Source organism: Alosa sapidissima, chromosome 1, assembly GCF_018492685.1.
Source record: "Alosa sapidissima isolate fAloSap1 chromosome 1, fAloSap1.pri, whole genome shotgun sequence".
NCBI classification, from domain to species: domain Eukaryota; kingdom Metazoa; phylum Chordata; class Actinopteri; order Clupeiformes; family Clupeidae; genus Alosa; species Alosa sapidissima.
Genome location: NC_055957.1, coordinates 18319006 through 18337944, shown reverse-complemented (window position 1 = coordinate 18337944; position 18939 = coordinate 18319006). Strand labels below are relative to the sequence as shown.

Genomic DNA, 18939 nt, shown 5'->3' with positions numbered 1-18939 from the left:
GTGACGTTATTGACGTCCGGAGCAGGACTCTGGGGACGTCACAGTCAGGTCCCTCGGGTGACATTTGCATTTGGTTATTTCAAAGACGTCCTAAGGACCCGACAATAACGTTATACCGGGGACATCAAGGGGACGTTTGTTTATTCACACATGGCAGCGGAGTTGAGAGCGCTCTGGCTAGCAGGACGGAGACATCACATCCATGCGCGACTTCACGTTACACGTCATTACGTAGCAATATTGAGGTCAGCTAGGGTAAACCAAGGGGGCAGGTGAATTCCCGGAAGTAGAAGTATTGATGTAGCGGTGGTTATCAACTCTCTGCTAACCCCATAGAACCCCATTCATTTAGGATTTTTTTTTACTCCCATAACTTCATATAACATATATCCTGTGCCGACATTGTAGCTTCTGTATTATCTACATAAACAATAGAAGGCAAAACAGGCTCAACTACCTCATATGTAACGTTGAGGTTCCCATAAGAAGTATAGTTAGCGAGTCCGGTTATAAGGAAGCTAACGTTTGACGTAATATGACGCTATTATGCCTGTCGCACAGTAGGGAGATAATCGTATTGTTTGGATAAGAAGCTAAGTCCTGCCAGCACGGAAACTCATGAACGCTATGTAGCCTACAATACCATTGTATGTTAACTCATTGAGTGCCAAAAACGTAATATTAAGTTTTTCCTTCCCATGCGTTGAGTGCCAAAAACGTAATATTAAATATTACGTTTTTAGCTTTTTTTTTTTTAATTACGAAACTAGACACTCTAACACACCTTATATGTGATTTTGGGAACTCTGTGATGAATGGAAATGAAATATATGACGATCGAAAACTCGGTTGCTGCTTTGGGTCGAATCAGTGACGCATGCACGTCAGGTCAAAACCAGGCCATTTTCGTGGGTCTATCACTAGGTGGCAGTCTCGCCAGGTCTGATCACTTCCCGGAAAGTTTACACAAGTAAGTAACAGGCAACACTTCATATTTCATCAAAGATCTCCATTTCTAGAAAAAAACAGCGATTTTGATGAAAACTAGCCACTGTTTAGCTTGGGATTTCTCAGGAACAGAGGCGTGTAGAAATACACGGTTTGCACCCACCGAGAGCTTAAAGTCTCACCTTTTAAACGAGCCACTGTATGTGTTCATAGCTATAACACAGAATATGCTGTGGCTGTACAAAAATCATCAACAATGGTCTAGATTGCTGGCACTCTAGGACAAAGCTCCCGAAAACAGCTGGGCATTCAATGAGACATTGAACATTACATAGAGGCAAGTAAACCTAATAAAAAACTGGCACTAACGTTAATCATTTCAGAGGTTTTCGATGGATTGACTGTAGGTCGGAAAAGTGGAAAGACGAAGGCTATAACTTTTTTGTTTTGTTTTACCATGATTGTGTTTGAAGATGATCATGTCTGGTAGTTTCAACATTAACACGACTTGATATCTCTTGTTAGGATGATATTAATAATAATACATACATAAATGTTCAACTTTGATTACTTTGAAGGTGAAGGAAGTGTGAGAAGAATTTCTGTGTGAACCATCTATCATAGGAGTTACAAGATTCAGTTCGATGGCTGACGTCACAAAGTTAAGTGCGAGTCTGCGCACTACGATGGAAAGCCAACTGAAAAAAACCTTCAGTGCCCTCCCATTGAAAACGACGGGGTGTGTTCGTCCATTTCTTTTACTGTCTATGAGGTCAACTCCACAGCATCCGGAAGAAATGCACCATTGGTGGCCACCGATGAAAGTAATATTTAAGTAAGTATATAAGTAACATTTATAAATATATAAGTAACATTTTTGGCTGTGTATGTAGCTGATAAAGTTGTCAATAACTGAATGAAACTGAATGATAAGTTGTTATAATGTTAGTTACTAACGTATAACATAACGTTCTGAAATTTTCCTCTGGGGATGAATAAAGTATCTCTATCTAACGTCTCTAGCAGTAGCTGCATTAGCCTACCGTAGTCTAAGGCAACATATCAGTTTATGAAGTTGTACGTCTATGAACAAAGTAGAACCATACTAGGTTCACTGCAGATATGTGAATTATGTAACACATATTTTGAGTTTAACGTTAATGTATAACGTTACAAACTAGGGAATGGATTTTATCAAATTCAGCTGATGTGATGCTTGGTGTAACGTTAGCAAAGTCGCTGTTCTTAGCTTCTAGCTTAGTGGTTTATCTAACCTAGTCACGTACTTATTATCTGTTTTATTTTCAGAAACACACACACGGCCGTATTGGGCTGAACCGAGGACTTTTGGAGCTGAATATGATGCAATAAAACTAGAGAAATGTTAAAAACCATAGACTGTATATATTAGGGGTTTGCACGGCGTGTCATAAGATCTGGACATCGCCATATTGGAGAGACTCGCCTCATTAGAAAGCATTAGGCACTGAAGTAAATCCCTAATATCGTCAAGGAAAATGGTTAATTATTGCCGTGTTTTAGGTTGTACCAATAGGTCAGACTGAGAAAAACATCTGGTGTAGGTATCGACTTCCAAAAGTTATTAAAAAAACAGGGAGAAGGTAGCCTAGAAATCTAGACGCGCCCCTAGCTGCCAGGGCTAGGGAGAAGGTTAGACTGAGAAAAATATCTGGTGTAGGTATCGACTACCAAAAGTTATTAAAAAACCAGCGAGAAAAGAAAATAATGCCAGAAGTTATCAGAGGAAGGGGGGCGCTTGTGGTTGGTACTTCGTCTCCCTCACCCAACTCATATGGATCTGCGCTGCCAATATTCCGTAATTTCTCAAAATATTGCGCCTTTTCTTGTGGTCCAAGTCCTGCCCTATATGCCTTTGCATCTTAGACACATTTTTATGAGCTTTTCTGTTGTTTTGACACGGCTACAATCACGTAAGATATCCAAAGTGCATAATACTCCATTGTACTTCATTCACTGAGGCTACGTTTATACGGTGACGATGAAAAGAGAAGACGCAGAAATGGCGTCTCGTCTTCATTTTTTTATTCGCGTTTAGACGAGCATTCTCAGGGGGAAATCTTTGTTTATATGAAGACGCAAGAGTATGTGATATTCGATTGGATATGCATTCCAGACCGCTGGGTGGTGGTGTGATAGAACCCCGGTACGTCACGCGCAGACATTCTAATTTGACAGTTTAGCCAGAGAGGTAATCAAGGATCTTTGGTTTAGCCGTTTAGATGGAGACGCAACCCGGGTCGTCTTCAAAACTCTACACTCTGGAAGGAGTCTTCAGATTTTTGCGTCTTCAAGCCCCGATGGCGGGGTCGCCGTGTAAACGAAAGGCACTTATGATAAAATATTTTGTCGTCTTCCTTTGCAATCGTTCTCGTATAAACGGCCCCTGAGTATCACCAATATGGCAGCGCGTGCTGGGTTACCATAGTTAGCGGCCAGAACCTGCAAACCCCTAATAGTCTATGTTAAAAACAGACCATGTAGCATTTGTTTAGGGTTGCCTAGCAACAGAAGTGACTACTTAATTTGTAAAGCTAAACAATCTAGCTCTACATTGCAGAAGAATTAAGGATACTGCTTCTTTGTGACTTGTTTAAATGTCATTGTAATTTATTTGACGCATGCTCGCGTTTAAAAGTGTCACGCATAGCTGTCCCCGTTTTCACAGCAGCTCCTTGTGGAAACAGCAAAGAAGAGTGCACATATCCGATGAGATTTCTGACGAGGAGCAGAAGATCTTTGCCTTACCAGAGCCATACTGTTTATGAATAAAAAATCTGGAATCTATTCATTTCAGCTTAAAGTTGGCTACAAAGAGCATTCATAGCCTAGAGAAAACGATACATTTTTCTTTATCTGCAATATTCCAGGAAGATAGGCTTACATAGGCTATTTTTAGGCTGTCCCTGTTTGATCACAGGTCCAAGAAAACGCCTTAGAGTGGATATAACGTCAATGCATTCTAGTTATATTTCATGTACTTTATTTCATGTTGAGTTTTGCTTCCCAGCATGCATTGCGAGCATTCATTTACGTATTTTTGGCTATTCATTTGTTTTATTTTGAAACAATATGGTTTGAACAATTCTTGAATTTCCCCTGGGGATCAATAAAGTATCTATCTATATATCTATCTAGGCTAGCCTAGGCCTACTCTGATGATGTTTTGAACAATATGCTACGGGATATGCCCATTAAAACGACATATTAGTTTATTAAGAAAAATACACCGTAGATGTGAAAGCAGCACATCCTAGCCCGGTATAAAGGTCCATGTTTACTCACCGTTAGTAGCCTGTAATGCATAAGGAGGCCGTGATTTCATACATGACTGGTCGACGTGAATACATGAGGTAAGTGTAATTGATTGTGTAATTGTAGTGCTAGTCATAAGTGCGTGTTCATGTTCCGACAATCTCTCTCTTAGCAGCGATGAAGCCGTCAGGATGTACTGTACTAGCCTACCGCTAAATCACGTTTCATGTTTTTTTTAAAAAAAATTTACCATCGCTGAAATATAAACGTCGCACGCATAACGCCGCGGTGACCATTACGGGACTTCAAGGGAACCCTACACAATGTCGAGGAGGTGACGTTCCCCAGGGGACCTTTAGGGGACGTCGCCAGGACTTTATTTTGTTTACTGGGTATATAGCTGTAATGTTATTTGCTTTCAAGAAAAAAACATCAGTGTTCAAGCAGTTTTATTCACAGTGAGTTTTCATAAACAAGAGGAAGGGTGACAGAGACATTTGTGTGTTTTTTGAGTCCCCCCAAAAAACCTAAATAAGTTGAGCAGTGACAGTGAGTAGCCTACCAGTCAGATGGATGGGTACAAGTGAGAGGTGGATCAATATTTCTTTATTGTCATTACTCTATACCTGAACATAAAGACAAGAAACAACACTTGTTTACTGTTAACATTTCTTCCATGTTCACTGTGGTGTGTTCAGAATAATGAGAAGGAGGGAGAGAGAGATAGAGAGCATGAGGATGCTAGCTGGCAGGGAGAACTGACCTGGAGGTGAGTGAGAAAAGAAAAATTACAAATTAGACCAGACGTCCCGAAAAATTCGGGACAGTCCCGATATCCAAGCCGTTGTCCCGAATCCGGCCCTAATTATCCCGAAAATTATACTCAATCAGAATACTGAGTATTTATTTTCTGATAAACATTAAAAACTGTCCGTAGAGAGGTTGAGTCGACTGCACGCAGCCCCCGACGGCAGTTAAGTGTCTGGATGCAGCCCCAGCTACTTTGTTTATTTTTTGACGTTCTATAATTAGGTGCGAATATGCACTGATTTTAGCTCATTTTCATTCATTCCTTTAATGGCTGATGTACCGGAACCCTAACACGCCGCTAAAAAGCAAAAGCGTCTATGCAGGTACCGGGAGGAGTGGGTGGGGAGGTACCCGTGGATAGACAAAGCCTTAAAGGTGCGTAAGAATTGAGGTAAAAATATCCAAAAAAAATGAGCTACACACATCAAAAGAATGAGAAGAAATAAGGGCGATGATGTCATTAAAATGAAAAATAAAATATGACAAGGTATAGTGCTGCAGAGATATCAACCTGAATTAGCATGCTAAATGACTAGCCACAGCCCGACAGGTGTATACTCTTTGGTTCAAGTACGCTCACAAGCCATGCGAGTTATTCGTGTATTGCAGTTTGGCTGGCGGTTATGTTGCCCGCATACCGCCTCCCATGGCCGAAACTGGTATTATGACTCCTGTCGGGCTGTGGCTAGTTATTTAGCATGCTAATTGATTGCTAATTGGTTGATATCTCTGCTGCACTATACCTTGTCATTTTTTTAATGACATCATCACCCTTATCTCTTCTCATTCTTTTGATGTATGTTGGATATTTTTACCTCAATTCTTACACATGGCACCTTTAAGCAACGACCTTTTTGTCATCTTTCTGTTTTATAGAGTAGGCCTAGATGAAGAGAGCGCAAGCTGCAGCAGCCGCAAAGCCGAGGACATTGAATGTGCAGGCAGCGCAGCAGGCAGAGCCAGCAGTGATTAATTGGTCGCGTCATGTGTGCAAAAAAAATACGTCGGAAGTTCGGCCTAATGTCCGATGTCGTTTTAACATAATCTACTTAATCTAACAATTATTTTGTATTCTTACTTAAAGGCTTGTTATTAGCGTTAGGCTATTATCCTTATTCTGAAAGGTCCGATTTGCACTGTTACGCAGTCATTGTTTTTTTTTTTTCTTCCCACAATGACATTTTGAGTTCATGATTCCTCTGTTGTATTTTGAGAGACCTGATGTTTGAATAAAAATGTGTTTTGGTACAGATTTGACAATTCATTATCTTTTATGATAGTCTATTAGCCCCCCCCCCCCCCCCACCCCCCGCAAAAAAAAAGCGTCCCGAATTTCAGCCAATCTCATCTGGTCACCCTAAATATGAAAATAGCAGCAAACAGCAATGAGGGGGCCAAGCAGGCAGTCCAGTAGGCCAGATTTGCCATGTAACTCAATGCTGTTACATCAGACATATAGCATTAAGCAAACACAGCAAGTTTCATGTCAAACATCCCGTCAATTTCGATTGGCTGTTACAGGTGAATGATTTTGTCAATTGTTCCAGAACGTAATGCACTGATAAGGCATGGTCTGAAGAAGGTCTGGGACATTTTTGGTGAAGATCAGTGGAGATATGGACTTCGTTTTCACCTCAACGAAGGAACCAATCACAGAACGGAGGGAGGGCAGCAAGCAGATGCACACCGAAGCCGTTATGAGCTACGTACAGACGCATTTGATAGACATTCATAGCGCCCAATCAACGGCTCTGGGCATTCGTAAACCATGTTTCAAATACGAGAAAATGAATGTCTAGTTCCCAGACCCCATCTCAATGAGATGAGGTCTGACGTTAGCCAGGCTAACTTTTTAGTGTTTTTGATAAAATCCAGTATGGCGGCTGAATCCATTACGTTGACGTCACAAGTTAGCATATGTCGGCCTAAGAGTATTACCAGACACCACTAGTACATTTTAATTCTAAACACATCAACAGCTACAGGCTAAAATGCATTTTTGCTAATTGCAGCGCCCCCTAGAGGTCAAAGGTCACCAAAATTCTTGAGTGTCCTCCTAAACAGGTCCTGATCCCATAGCTGCCAACTCTCACGCATTGGCCGTGAGACACACGCATTTGATTAGTTTCACACACTCACACGCCACACCCCCGATTTCTCACGCTGAAGTGTCAACCCGGTCGGTCAGATGCCTGAAAAATGAGTTTAGCCTATCTATAGATCTACCTGTTGAGCCACGGTTATGCTTTCAGAGACGGTGAGAGGGTTCAAGAGCACCCCCTGTCTGTGGAATTTTCTAAATTTTCTCTCATTTGCGATGCTACTTCAGAAGCCGTCCCAGGCGCATTCCCCCCGCATGCTTTGAGTATTATTGAGTATTTTTCATGCTGAAGTGTCAACCTGGTAGGTCAAATACCTGGCAGATGAGGTTTAACTAAACTAAACCTATACATGTGATATCACACATCATGTGAACGAGCGGAATCTAAGCTTTCCAATGATATTAGCGCCAAGTTGATGTGATAAATGGTTCGCGAGAAAATTATCATTGAACCGACGTGCAATTTAGGCTAATCATATTTGCATTTTGCACACAGTGCACAACCATTACTCTCGGTTTAATATCTCACTAACCCTTCACACAACACGTGGCAAACCCAATATCACAATAAACGGCAAACCATACCGAATACGAGGATATAAAGCATGCCTCTGTGCAATAAGTGGTTCCTGAGTAATCCGGTTTTGAAATTGCAACACATTTCTACATAGCCTCATTGGGGTGAAATTATAATGTATTCTAATGTAAACTATTTGTCAGTAGGCCTACATACATTTTTGTAAATTGCTCTTTGCTGTTGTGGGCGAATGATTTTAGATTTTGCTACAAAAAGCACGACTTTTGTGAGGCTTGGTCTGACGTTAATCTGTGCCGAGTTTTGTGAAGATCAAGGACAAAATTTGTGAAAACTTTTTAGTCGTTTTGATTAAATCCAATATGGCGGCCAAATCAATTACGATGATGTCACAAATTGGCATGTGTCGGCCTAAGGACCACCCACAGTATTACCAGATACCATTAGTAAGCTTTAATTCAAAACACATCAACAGCTATAGGCCAAAATGCATTTTTGCTAATTGCAGTGCCCACTAGAGGTCAAAGGTCACCACATTTTTTGAGCATCCTCCCAATGGGATCTGAAATCCATGTACTTAGTTTGGTTTTGATACATGAAAGGGTTGCTGAGATATGAGCTCACTTCCTGTTTGGCGGCTTTGCCGTCAATTGCGATTGGCTGTGACAGACAAACGCTTTCAAAAAAGAATACGCAATGGAGCCAACATCTGTGAATGTTCAGCTATCTTGTGAGCTTGAGAGACAACAGAATCAAGCAAGAAGCAGAGGTGGGCACAAATACATCAAAAACTAATTTTGTTACAAACTACTACTGATGTGGAAAATGTATTTAATTAAAATACAAGCAATTAGTCATTTGAAAATACAGAATTACCCACACAATAATGATTGTATGCCAACTTCTAAGAAACTTGTATAAGGCATATTATTAAAAACATAAAAACATTTCCCTTTTTGTGCTATAAATGCATGCCTATTGCGTACATACATGACTGACAACATGGGGGATAAACAGAATAACATCCTGTAAGGTGTGCCGATATACAGAATTAAACTGTCCAACCAACAACCAACTTGAAGGTATCTAGTGACATGACACTGTCATGAACGTGTCATAAACATAAGTCAGAAACGTTTATGACATAACACTTCTGTCATTTAGTGGCAGTGGTTTTTGTCATGACGTTAGGGAAGTTAGGGTTAAGGTTAGGGTTTTTTGTGCCTTGACAGTGTCATGTGTTTATGACATTAGGGGGATTCGACTTCATGTAGCCGCCTGCAGCCGTCTTAAGCTGACTGCGTAACGTGATTATTTCTGAGATCCTGATACGTTCTCAAACTAGAATTGTGAATACGTCATTGTTAAAAAACGTATCAGAATCTCAGAAATAATCACGTTATGCAGTCAGCTTAAGATGCCTGCAGGTGGCTACATGAAGTCGAATCCCCCTAGTGTCATTTCAGTCCTAGATACCTTTGAGTAAAGTGTTACCAGATATTGTTTGCAGACATTAAAACATAAAAACATACATTTTTAAATGTTAGATCAGGGCTGCCCAATTTGGGGCCCGCTGGCCAAATTTGGCTCACCATCGATTTGACCCACTCTAATTTCATTCTGTTGACCTGAATTTCTGTCTCAACGTTCTATTGACTCAAAAACTGGTTGCAGTTCACTATATGGCCACAGTTTAACATTATTGTTTTAGATAGGGCGAGAGGGGGGGGGGGGCGCTGTTAAGCTTCTGTCAGTGCAAATCCATAGTCATGATGATGGCAAGAGTGAGGAGGGCTGAGGAGAAGCTATTAGCTAATCTGAATTGTCCAATTGTCATTGCTCAATCAAATCTATTTGCATTCATAGTGTTGTATTAATTACTTATGTGTATTAATATTGTATGAATATTTATTTTATTATTCCTTAATATGTGTTCAACTTCACATTTATGTAAACACATTTTGTTGCACAAAAAGTAAAAAAAAAAAAAAATGTTTTCCATTTAAATATGTCTCCATTCGGGCAGGGGGGGGGGGGGGGCACTCTGGCGCAACAGGCGACAGCGCTCATACTATATACAGACCCAAGTGCCCGCGGGGACCCAGGTTCAAATCCAATCTGCGGTCATTTCCCGATCCCACCCCATTTCTCTCTCTCACTTACTTCCTGTCTCACTCTTCACTGTCCTATACAAATAAAGGCAAATACTTTAAAAAAAAAGTCTCCATTCCTCAAAACAAATAGAGGAATGCTGTGTTCTATATTAATTCATATTGATGCAAATAACTTTCTTCCAAGACAGAATTGCTCAATATGGTTTTCTTCAAAGATTTTGATTGCTTCAGATACAGGTATATTTCTACTCCTTAAAACAGCCATGTTCAATCATTTCATGATATTAATAAAAGTACAACACAGTGCAAAGACAAGCACAATAAAGATAGTGTTTTTATTTCCTAAAAATTAGTCTACCTTTTATAGAATGTTAATTTTGCAATTTTTCAATTTAATGGCCCACGACTTGAACATTTAATTATGGCCCGCGGCCCTCTACCCCAATGTTCCTTGTGTTCCTTGCCATGTCTGTTCCTTGCCACAAGATGGCAGTGTTGGCTGCGTTAGTGTAGGACCTACCAACAAAATTATCCAAGGAAATGTATCATTTTGAATTGAAACAAATGACGCTTCGTATAGACTGTAGTTGTTGGGATTATTCTATTATTGAGAAATGCACATGACAATTTGACAATTTGAGATATTTTTTAAGATGAAATTATTTCAAATAGGAAAACAAAAACAATTCCTACCTGAAAATGAACAGAAAGCTACTCTAGCATGTTCATTAAGTTTATCGCATAATTATGTGTCACCACAGATCAACCATACACATTATTCCCATGAAAAGTACAAATAGTGGAAAAACAGTATTTACAAAAAAAAACATAGACTACTCGTGACAGAGGAGGGGGAGTTGAACTGAAGAATCCCACCGTTGATGTTGTACCCCCCCTCCTTCTCCACATACGTCAGCATTGTCATCCTCCACATTTATCAATGTGGGAACCCTCCTCCACGTCTTTCTCAAAGGAGCAGGCAGGAATGTGCTTTGAGCTGCCTGCCTGCCTCGGGCTTGTGTTATCTGCTCACGTTGTTTTGGTTCCCAGCAGAAGCTCAACACAGACTCTCTCTGGTTGTGTGTTTGTGTGATTGGGAGAATGGTTATGTTTGGCGAATGTGTGTAAGTATGCCTTAGTTATGGGTGGTTGTTTTTTTGTTCTCAAATCATGATCCTGGGGTAGCTAATCCTAAAAGGCTGTCATGGATCAAATTATTTTCAACTATCCCTGCACATAATAAACATTTCTTTGCTATGCCATTTGACACCATATTTACTGTTTTGTTAATACAGCAGGACTGCTAACGAGAGAGAGAGAGAGACTCCTTGTGTCCAACTCGGGGACCCTGTGACCACAATTCCCTCTTTGTTTGCACGGTATGGATACGTTATGTAAGCACCAGTCTCTGAGATCACCAGCATATGCAGCTGCCATCCTCCTCTGCCACTGCACATGATGTTTTCCAGAGAGAGAGAGAGAGTATGAAGGAGGGAATGCTGTAATCCTTAGCAGTTAGAGGCCCGTACTCTCTGACACACTAGTCCATATTATTCATTTGTTTCAATACCACTGACATGGCCTCTTTAAAACACACACACTCACACAAACTTCAGACATTTTTTAGACATTTAATAGTGCACGGGCCATGATTAATCTGTACAGAAATAATATTAATAATAAAAAAGATAAACAATTTACATTTTCATTTATGTAACTTAAAGCGTAACATTTGCAATAAAATAACATGGTACAAAAAATGACATATTTGAGGTATAAATACAAGAATGCTTAAATTAACGTTCATTGTCATGCGTTATCGTTATTTGGGTGGCATACACTTTTAATGTACACATAGGTTTACAACACAACACAAGGCAGAGCAAATTGGTTTTAGATTTCAACACAAAACTGCTCTTGGATCTTAGAAGATAAATGGTCTGTTACTACTTAGTCTTTTACTTCATTTGTAGGTTAACACTGAAACAGAAGTACACTTAACAACGAAGCTGACAGTCATTTTATTTTTCCTTCTTAGCACGACATAGTCCTTCTCCATCCTTGTCCTCTACCCCCCAAATCTCTAACTCCTTTACAGTAAAACCTGTAATATCTTCACCTTTATAAAAAAGGGTACTTCCTCTCCTCGGGTACTTCCTCTCTTTCCTCTCATATCCCTTCTATCACATCTTTTCTTTTCTCCCAAAGGTGAGCGTGCTCAAGGGTGCATTGGCTCATGACATCTGATAGACAATAGCTATTTCCAAATAGATCCAAACGAAAAAGAAAAAACAAACTTCGAAAACTTCGAAAAACATACTTAAACACGTATCAGCCATCATTGTTTTCTTTTGCACCTTTCTTTTCTCTCTTCAGAGCGGCCTGTGTGGCTGTTGATCAGCAAGCTTTATGTGAGGATTTTGGTCCTTCCATGTGTTGGTCTTTCTTTTTATTCTGGGCATGTAAAGCCCCTCAAATTAGCCAGATATATGCACGAATCTACTTAACTACAGCGCTTTTCAACTCTCAATCACAAACCAGTCTGCCCTCCTACGTCCTAAACCTCAGGTGTTCCTGCCACCTTTCAGTCTTTTAAACACTCTCTGACAGCAAGGCACACACACACACAAACATATACACAGATACACAAAAACAAACCTGAACAACACAAACAAGTGTACACACGTACAAACACATACATACATACGTACATGACTCCCGGTCATTTGTTCACCAACTCTTTAAAATGTTAGTGTAGGTCTACTAATGAAAGGGTAGTTTATACTGTAATAACTGCTGTTTTGAAACTGGTAAACACATGCTCACACACACACATAAGCACACGCACACACACATACATTGCTGATAATATATGTTTTATATACTATATTGCAGCAGAGAGCCAGTGCATGGAATATATCTCATTTGTCTCTCAGTCACACGATACACACACACATATTATATCACCCCGACACACACATACGTTCACACACATTTTGTATACTTTGTCCATTTTGCTTCCCAGAAGCTGTAGAACCCCTGCCCCTGGCCACCCCATGAAAGTTTGGCATCAGTTGACGCCCCTCCCTGGACGGGTCAGATCCTGTGCACCCACTTGAGAGTAATTTTCACAGTGCAAGACGCGAGCAGTCTTGTCATGTGTCCATTCCAGTCTTGGGCTTTTGTTTCGCCTTTGACCTGTCAATCCAATGTTGTGTAGAGATAAAAAATATCTATATATATATATATATATATATGAACTGTATACCGACGTTACGTTGTCCAGAAATCCTCTCGAGCCACTGAGTCTGTTCAAGAGATAGCAGCGGTGGCGGTGGAGGAGTTGTTTTCATCCTCATCATCCACCTTCCTCTTTAGACTCTCAGAGACGAAGGGTAAAGGAGAGAGGGATTTATTTGTCCATAGGGCAGGTGAAGGAGTCTCTGATCCGAACTACCTCCGCAGCACACTGGTGTCCATAGAGCTTATTGTACCACTCTGGGAATCGACCCCTGGGAGAGAGGGAGAGAGGGTCAGCTAAGTCTGTCTGAGGCAGCACGTACAGCCAGGCTACCTACATTCTCCAGGGGCTGTGCAAGACCGATGTGTTTGTAAGAGGCTGCATAATGCAGACAGATTAGTGGTGTGTGTGGAACGGACTGACACCGTAATCCCTTCCTAAGTGGAAATATGAGTTTGGGGTGAATATGTGTACGTGTGCTGCTATAGAACTGTGCAAGAACTCAAATAGCAGTTTCAAATGTACATCAGTGGACTGTGTGTGTGTGTGTGTGAGAGAGAGAGAGAGAGATGGTGTGAGTGGGTGAACTCACCGGCAGTCCACCCTGGAGATGAGTGTGAGGCGGGTCTTGTTTTGGCCGCAGGGCTCCATGTAGTAGCGGGAGGTCAGGACGTTGGCACGCACGCCCATCACTGCTGCCCGGTCGTGATCCACCGACGCACTCACCAGAGCACACGCACCCTTGGGCAGGTCAGTCATCCACGTCCTACATGGTGCACACAAAACAGCACAAGTATATTAGGTTAGCATACATACTAAACACTCAACATATGAGGAAGCACTTATTTTATTGAACAGAAGAGCAGCTGAGGTGAATTGGTTAATGACCACCACAGTAAATAAGGTAGAGAGGGAAAATAGAAACAGTATCCTGAAGTATATAGACAGATACTGAATACTTTCCTGAATTTCCCCTTGGGTATCAATAAAGTATCTATCTATCTATCGATACAGACGCAGTCCTATTAGCTACAGGTAGGGTGTGGAGTGTCTCTTACCTGAGCACCACGTGGTCTCTGGGTGGGTGCGGGGCCATGCTATTGCGGACGTACTGGTAGACCTCGGCCCGCTCCTCCAGCGTCTCCACCACGCGGCCCTCCAGCAGGTCCTCATCCCAGCGCTGCTGCTCCCTCAGCACCCGCGACAGCACCTCCTCCGCCAGCGCAGGCACCTCCACAGATGCCTTCCACAGCCGCAGCGGGGAGCCGTCATGCACCTGGGCAGATGGGGCCAGGTAGATGTTGGTTTTTGTTTGCTTTGTTGCATAAAAATGCTAGACAATACCAGACAATATTCTTGTTTTCAGTCACTGTCGTCATGGATATGATTTTTAGTAGGCAGGTTGGACACAGTGCACTAGTGGGTCGAAACTGTTCAACACTTAAATGGTCACTTCATTTTTGACCAACCTGGCAGAAGCCCAAAAGCTACAGGCCATTAATATACACAATATATGACACTTTAAGGGTCTGTTCCAAATAGCTTTCTCATGTAGAGGCATCATGCTACAGGCAGGGAAGAGCAGTGAATTGGGACACAGATTCCACCCTAAAGGAGTTTACGGCCTCAAGGGCCAAGCAGGATGTCTGTTTGGGAAGCATGAGCTGCATGGTATGTGGGGAACAGGAAGTAGAGTGCGGAGGGGCACACGGCACGGCACGGCAACATGAGGAGTGATGTCATGGCTGGCGCGAGGCCAGAGAGGATGCTGGGAACAGGACGAGTTTGTGTTGCTTTCACACGGACGTCAGGCCCGATTCACAAGCAACGCCCAGCCGGCTTGTCCATCAATCACCAGAGAGAGATAAAGGGCAGCACCGAGGGCAGCGCCAAAGAGAGTTCAAGTTAAAGTTGACCGGTATTTAGCAGACGCTTTTATCCAGAGCGACACGGAATAGCAACTGGAATTTGGAATAGAACGCGGGCTGACCGATTGTCAGACAGCGACGTTACCACAATTACCAAAACAGTATAGCGTGGTGTGGTGAAGTCTACACCAAATCCAAGAATGAAGACATATTCCAATTTAGTCCATGGGGGTGACTCAAACTGGACTCAAATTACACACACAAAATAAGAAACAAAACTGGATGGATAAGATGTCAACTGCTGTACCACATTTTAACTGTGGGCTATGTCTTCATATAACAAAAAGGTTCCACCCTCCCACACTAACAAAGATAACATAAACAAATGCTACAGTCATAGATCTAAATGGACCTCTCTGTGTGTGTGTGTGTGTGTGTATGTTTAACATCCGGTACCTTCTTGTATGCGAGCTCAGCAGGCTCTGGCGTGGACACGCTGTCGTAGCCGCGGAACTTGTCCTTGGCCTCCTTGAGCAGGGTGTCCAGTCCGTCCCTGAGGTGGGAGCGGAATCCTTGCGGCCCGCAGGCCTCCAGCAGCTCCTCCATGCGCACGGGGCTCAGGCACTGCTCCACGTACGAGTTCCTACAGCGACTCATCTCCTCTGGGATCTGCAACACACACACACACACACACCGGGACATGGTTAACTTGATGGTCACATGAAAGGCTGCCCTTTAATCAATAAACATATGCACCGACCAAAATGCCCTTGAAATTAAATGGGATATTGTCATGCATTAGGATATATTCATTAATGGGCGAAGGAATTGTAAAAAATATTAGCAATTTCAATGTCGAGTCTCTATCTACCACTGTGGCTGAAATCAAGATGCTCACATGAACTTGGTTACATTATTAACTCAAAAGATTGCGTAAAGTCACACCACCAGCCAACAATATTGTGGCGTGATTTCTAGAACTATCAAACCACAATAAATCTTTATGAAACAAGGGAGGGATGTCATTAGTCCAGTGTGCTTCACTAAATATGGTAACTGTGTTTCCTGTTTCCTCTCAACCTCCCTGTACTTTCCGGTCATACTGCCGGTCTGACACATGGCATCTTGTGCCAAGTATTAGTGGACAAAATTCAGTTACCAGAGAACAGAGAGCAAGTCAGAGCTGGGGATGGGCCGTTAGTGACTAAACCATGTCCACTATGGTGTCCTTAAGTTCCCCTCCAAAAAGCCCCACAGAAAAAAAAGGTCAAAAATGATGAGGAATCGTGATAACCGCAAAGTTATCAAATGTTATGCTATTAGACTAAGTAAAAATATAGATCCTTATCTTTAGTAATGGGTGCCTAAGATAACGAAGTCTGCATGATAATTGACAGGACCAATGTGGAAAGGGCAAACATTCATGACCTCATGCACGCCAGTCAGGCGGTGTTCCAGCTGAGTCCTGATGTTGTTTGGTCTCGCCATTTGCCAGCATTCATTATTTCTGAGCTTATCCAATCAAGGGCTTCCCATTGGCCTTGGCATGCAAGGTCAGCCAAGCTGTTTGGGTCAGGCTCGGGTGGCATGGGGAAGGGGGGGTGTGGGTGGGGGGTTGAGAGCAGGGCGGAAGAAAGCTGTTGTTTCGTGACATGCTTCTTGAGGCCTTCTGCCATATCCTCAGACAAGGTCATGACCTTACATAATCATGGGCTTGGACATTCCAGGAAGGCCTGGACTGGCCCCAGCAACAACCAACCCGAAAGCAAGAGAAGTTTTTTTTTTTTTTAAAAAGGTGGAGCAAATAACATCCGTGGAAAAGGCTTGAATGTAATCAGCTTTGCAAACCCCCTACCTCCGTTGCATAACAACAAAACCTTGACAACAGAGAGCACAGGCAGCAGCCAGGAGGCCTGGTGGGAGTTTGCCCAGCTTCTCATAAGCTAACCCCCCCCCCCCAGTTCAACAACTGTTTGTATGGGGTTGGGTGAGAGAGGGAGAGAGAGAGAGAGGCTGGGTTGGAGGTCACTAACCTGGAAAAGTTTGCGGCACTCCTGAATCATGTGGGCCAGACCGTGAGTAGCAGCCAAGTTCTCATTCAAGTCCCTTTGGTCAGGTTTACCCAGGTTCTGCTTCCTATTCATCACCCTGTAACACACGCACACACACACACACACCCATGTTAACGCTTAAACAACACTTTCTCCACACACACACACCCAAACACATCCATACACTTATACCTCCATCAACATAAGGGAGAGTGATGGAAGAGAACTGGGTCGGATGGAGTTGCATAAGCAATGACCTCACACCAACAACTACAAAAAAAAAGTAGAGTGTATCCCGTCTTTCTCTCCTCCACATTTCACACAGGCCTACACCTTTCTATTGCTTCTCCACCCTTTTCTGTGTTTCTCTCATTCATCTACTCCGTGCTGTCACACTCCTTCATTTTTTTCTCTCTATCCTCCACTCTTTTCCTCTCTTCTCTTCCCATCCTGTCTTCAGCTCTTTGAAGCACCTTCCCTTCCTGTGTTGGGGCAGTGCTGCGCATGGTCTCTTATGTAATCGGCTGCTTTGTGTAATTATACGGTATTAACAAAACTTCCCGAGACAATTAAGACGGTACTTAAGGCTGTCTGTTTGATTTGACAAACGAAAGGAGATCAAGAGGGTGAAGGTGGGGTGTATCCTGCCCACACACACACACACTCACACAGACACATAACGACACCTACACATATGTCTTTGAAAAGACACCAGCTCAAACACAGACATAATCACTGGTTTGTGGATATGTACAGAATTTGCACATGTTCAAAAGAATAGGGCTTTACATTCATACCCACAGTCTGTCTCTCTCTCACACACACACACACACACACACACACACACACACTCACCTGGGCGAGGAGCTGTCGCGGCGCAGCGTGTTGAGGTGGAAGAGCGACGGGGCCAGGCACACGGCCAGGTTGGTGCAGGTCATCTGGTTGTCGGCCACACTCGCCGTCACGTCGCTCAGGAAGCACAAGAGCGTCTGCAGGGCCTCGCGCGCCTCGTCCGGGAGCAGCAGCACGGCCGCCCGCACCGCCTGTAGACGCTGCTCCTTCGGCATGTCTGAGAGAGAGATGGAGGAGGAGGAGGAGGAGGAGAAGAGAGACGGAGGAGGAAAGAGAGAAAGCAATAAAGAGAAGACGGGAGAGAGACAGAGAGGAAGGTGAGAAGACAATACTTGGACGATTTATTTATTTCAATTTAAAATGGACAGTTAGAGACTAAAAGGGTTTGTTTTTAGGCTATGCTCATCCCCACCACTGGGTTTCTCCGCTCACATAGAGCCCAGAGAGACTGAGAGATGGAGGCATAAGAGTATGTATAAGTATTTATACTCTTTTGATCCCGTGAGGGAAACTTGGTCTCTGCATTTATCCCAATCCGTGAATTAGTGAAACACACTCAGCACACAGTGAACACACAGTGAGGTGAAGCACACACTAATCCCGGCGCAGTGAGCTGCCTGCAACAACAGCGGCACTCGGGGAGCAGTGAGGGGTTAGGTGCCTTGCTCAAGGGCACTTCAGCCGTGCCTACTGGTCGGGGTCCGAACCGGCAACCCTCCGGTTACAAGTCCGAAGCACCAACCAGTAGGCCACGGCTGCCCTCAATAAGAGCCCAGAGAGAGACTGGGGGGGTGGGTGGTTGTTGGGGGCGACTGCTCCTGGGGCATGACATACACGACCCGCCAGATTAACCTGCACAAGGAACAGACTGGCACTCTAATCCTGATGCCGGTGAGTGTGGAAGTGTGGGTGTGTGAGAGAGAGAGAGAAAGTCTGTGAGTCCTCTAAGGAGAGAGGTGGAGGCCATACGTACACAAGAGAGGTAGTACAGGAGTGTGTGTGTCTGTGTGTGTATGTGATAGTAGGGGGTAAACAGGAATCATAAACAGGGTACAAGTCCCCAGTTGTCCTCAGTGGAGACCTTCATCTTAACTTTGCCAGTAACGTAAACAAACACAAACTTAA

General features: G+C 43.0%; 1 protein-coding gene across 1 annotated transcript in view; it reads right to left on the bottom strand.

The window, feature by feature from the left end:
* Positions 1 to 11419: 11419 nt before the first annotated feature.
* The window catches only part of dlc1 (DLC1 Rho GTPase activating protein), a 120627-nt gene continuing 113107 nt past the window's right edge, over positions 11420 to 18939 (bottom strand). Inside the window, exons 13-18 of the mRNA XM_042094083.1 lie at positions 17818 to 18031; positions 16945 to 17059; positions 15368 to 15580; positions 14102 to 14319; positions 13636 to 13809; positions 11420 to 13314 (exon numbers count right to left, since the gene is read on the bottom strand). Coding sequence (XP_041950017.1) covers positions 13215 to 13314; positions 13636 to 13809; positions 14102 to 14319; positions 15368 to 15580; positions 16945 to 17059; positions 17818 to 18031 — 1034 coding nt within the window. The 3' untranslated portion in view covers positions 11420 to 13214. The remainder of the gene's footprint in view (positions 13315 to 13635; positions 13810 to 14101; positions 14320 to 15367; positions 15581 to 16944; positions 17060 to 17817; positions 18032 to 18939) is intronic.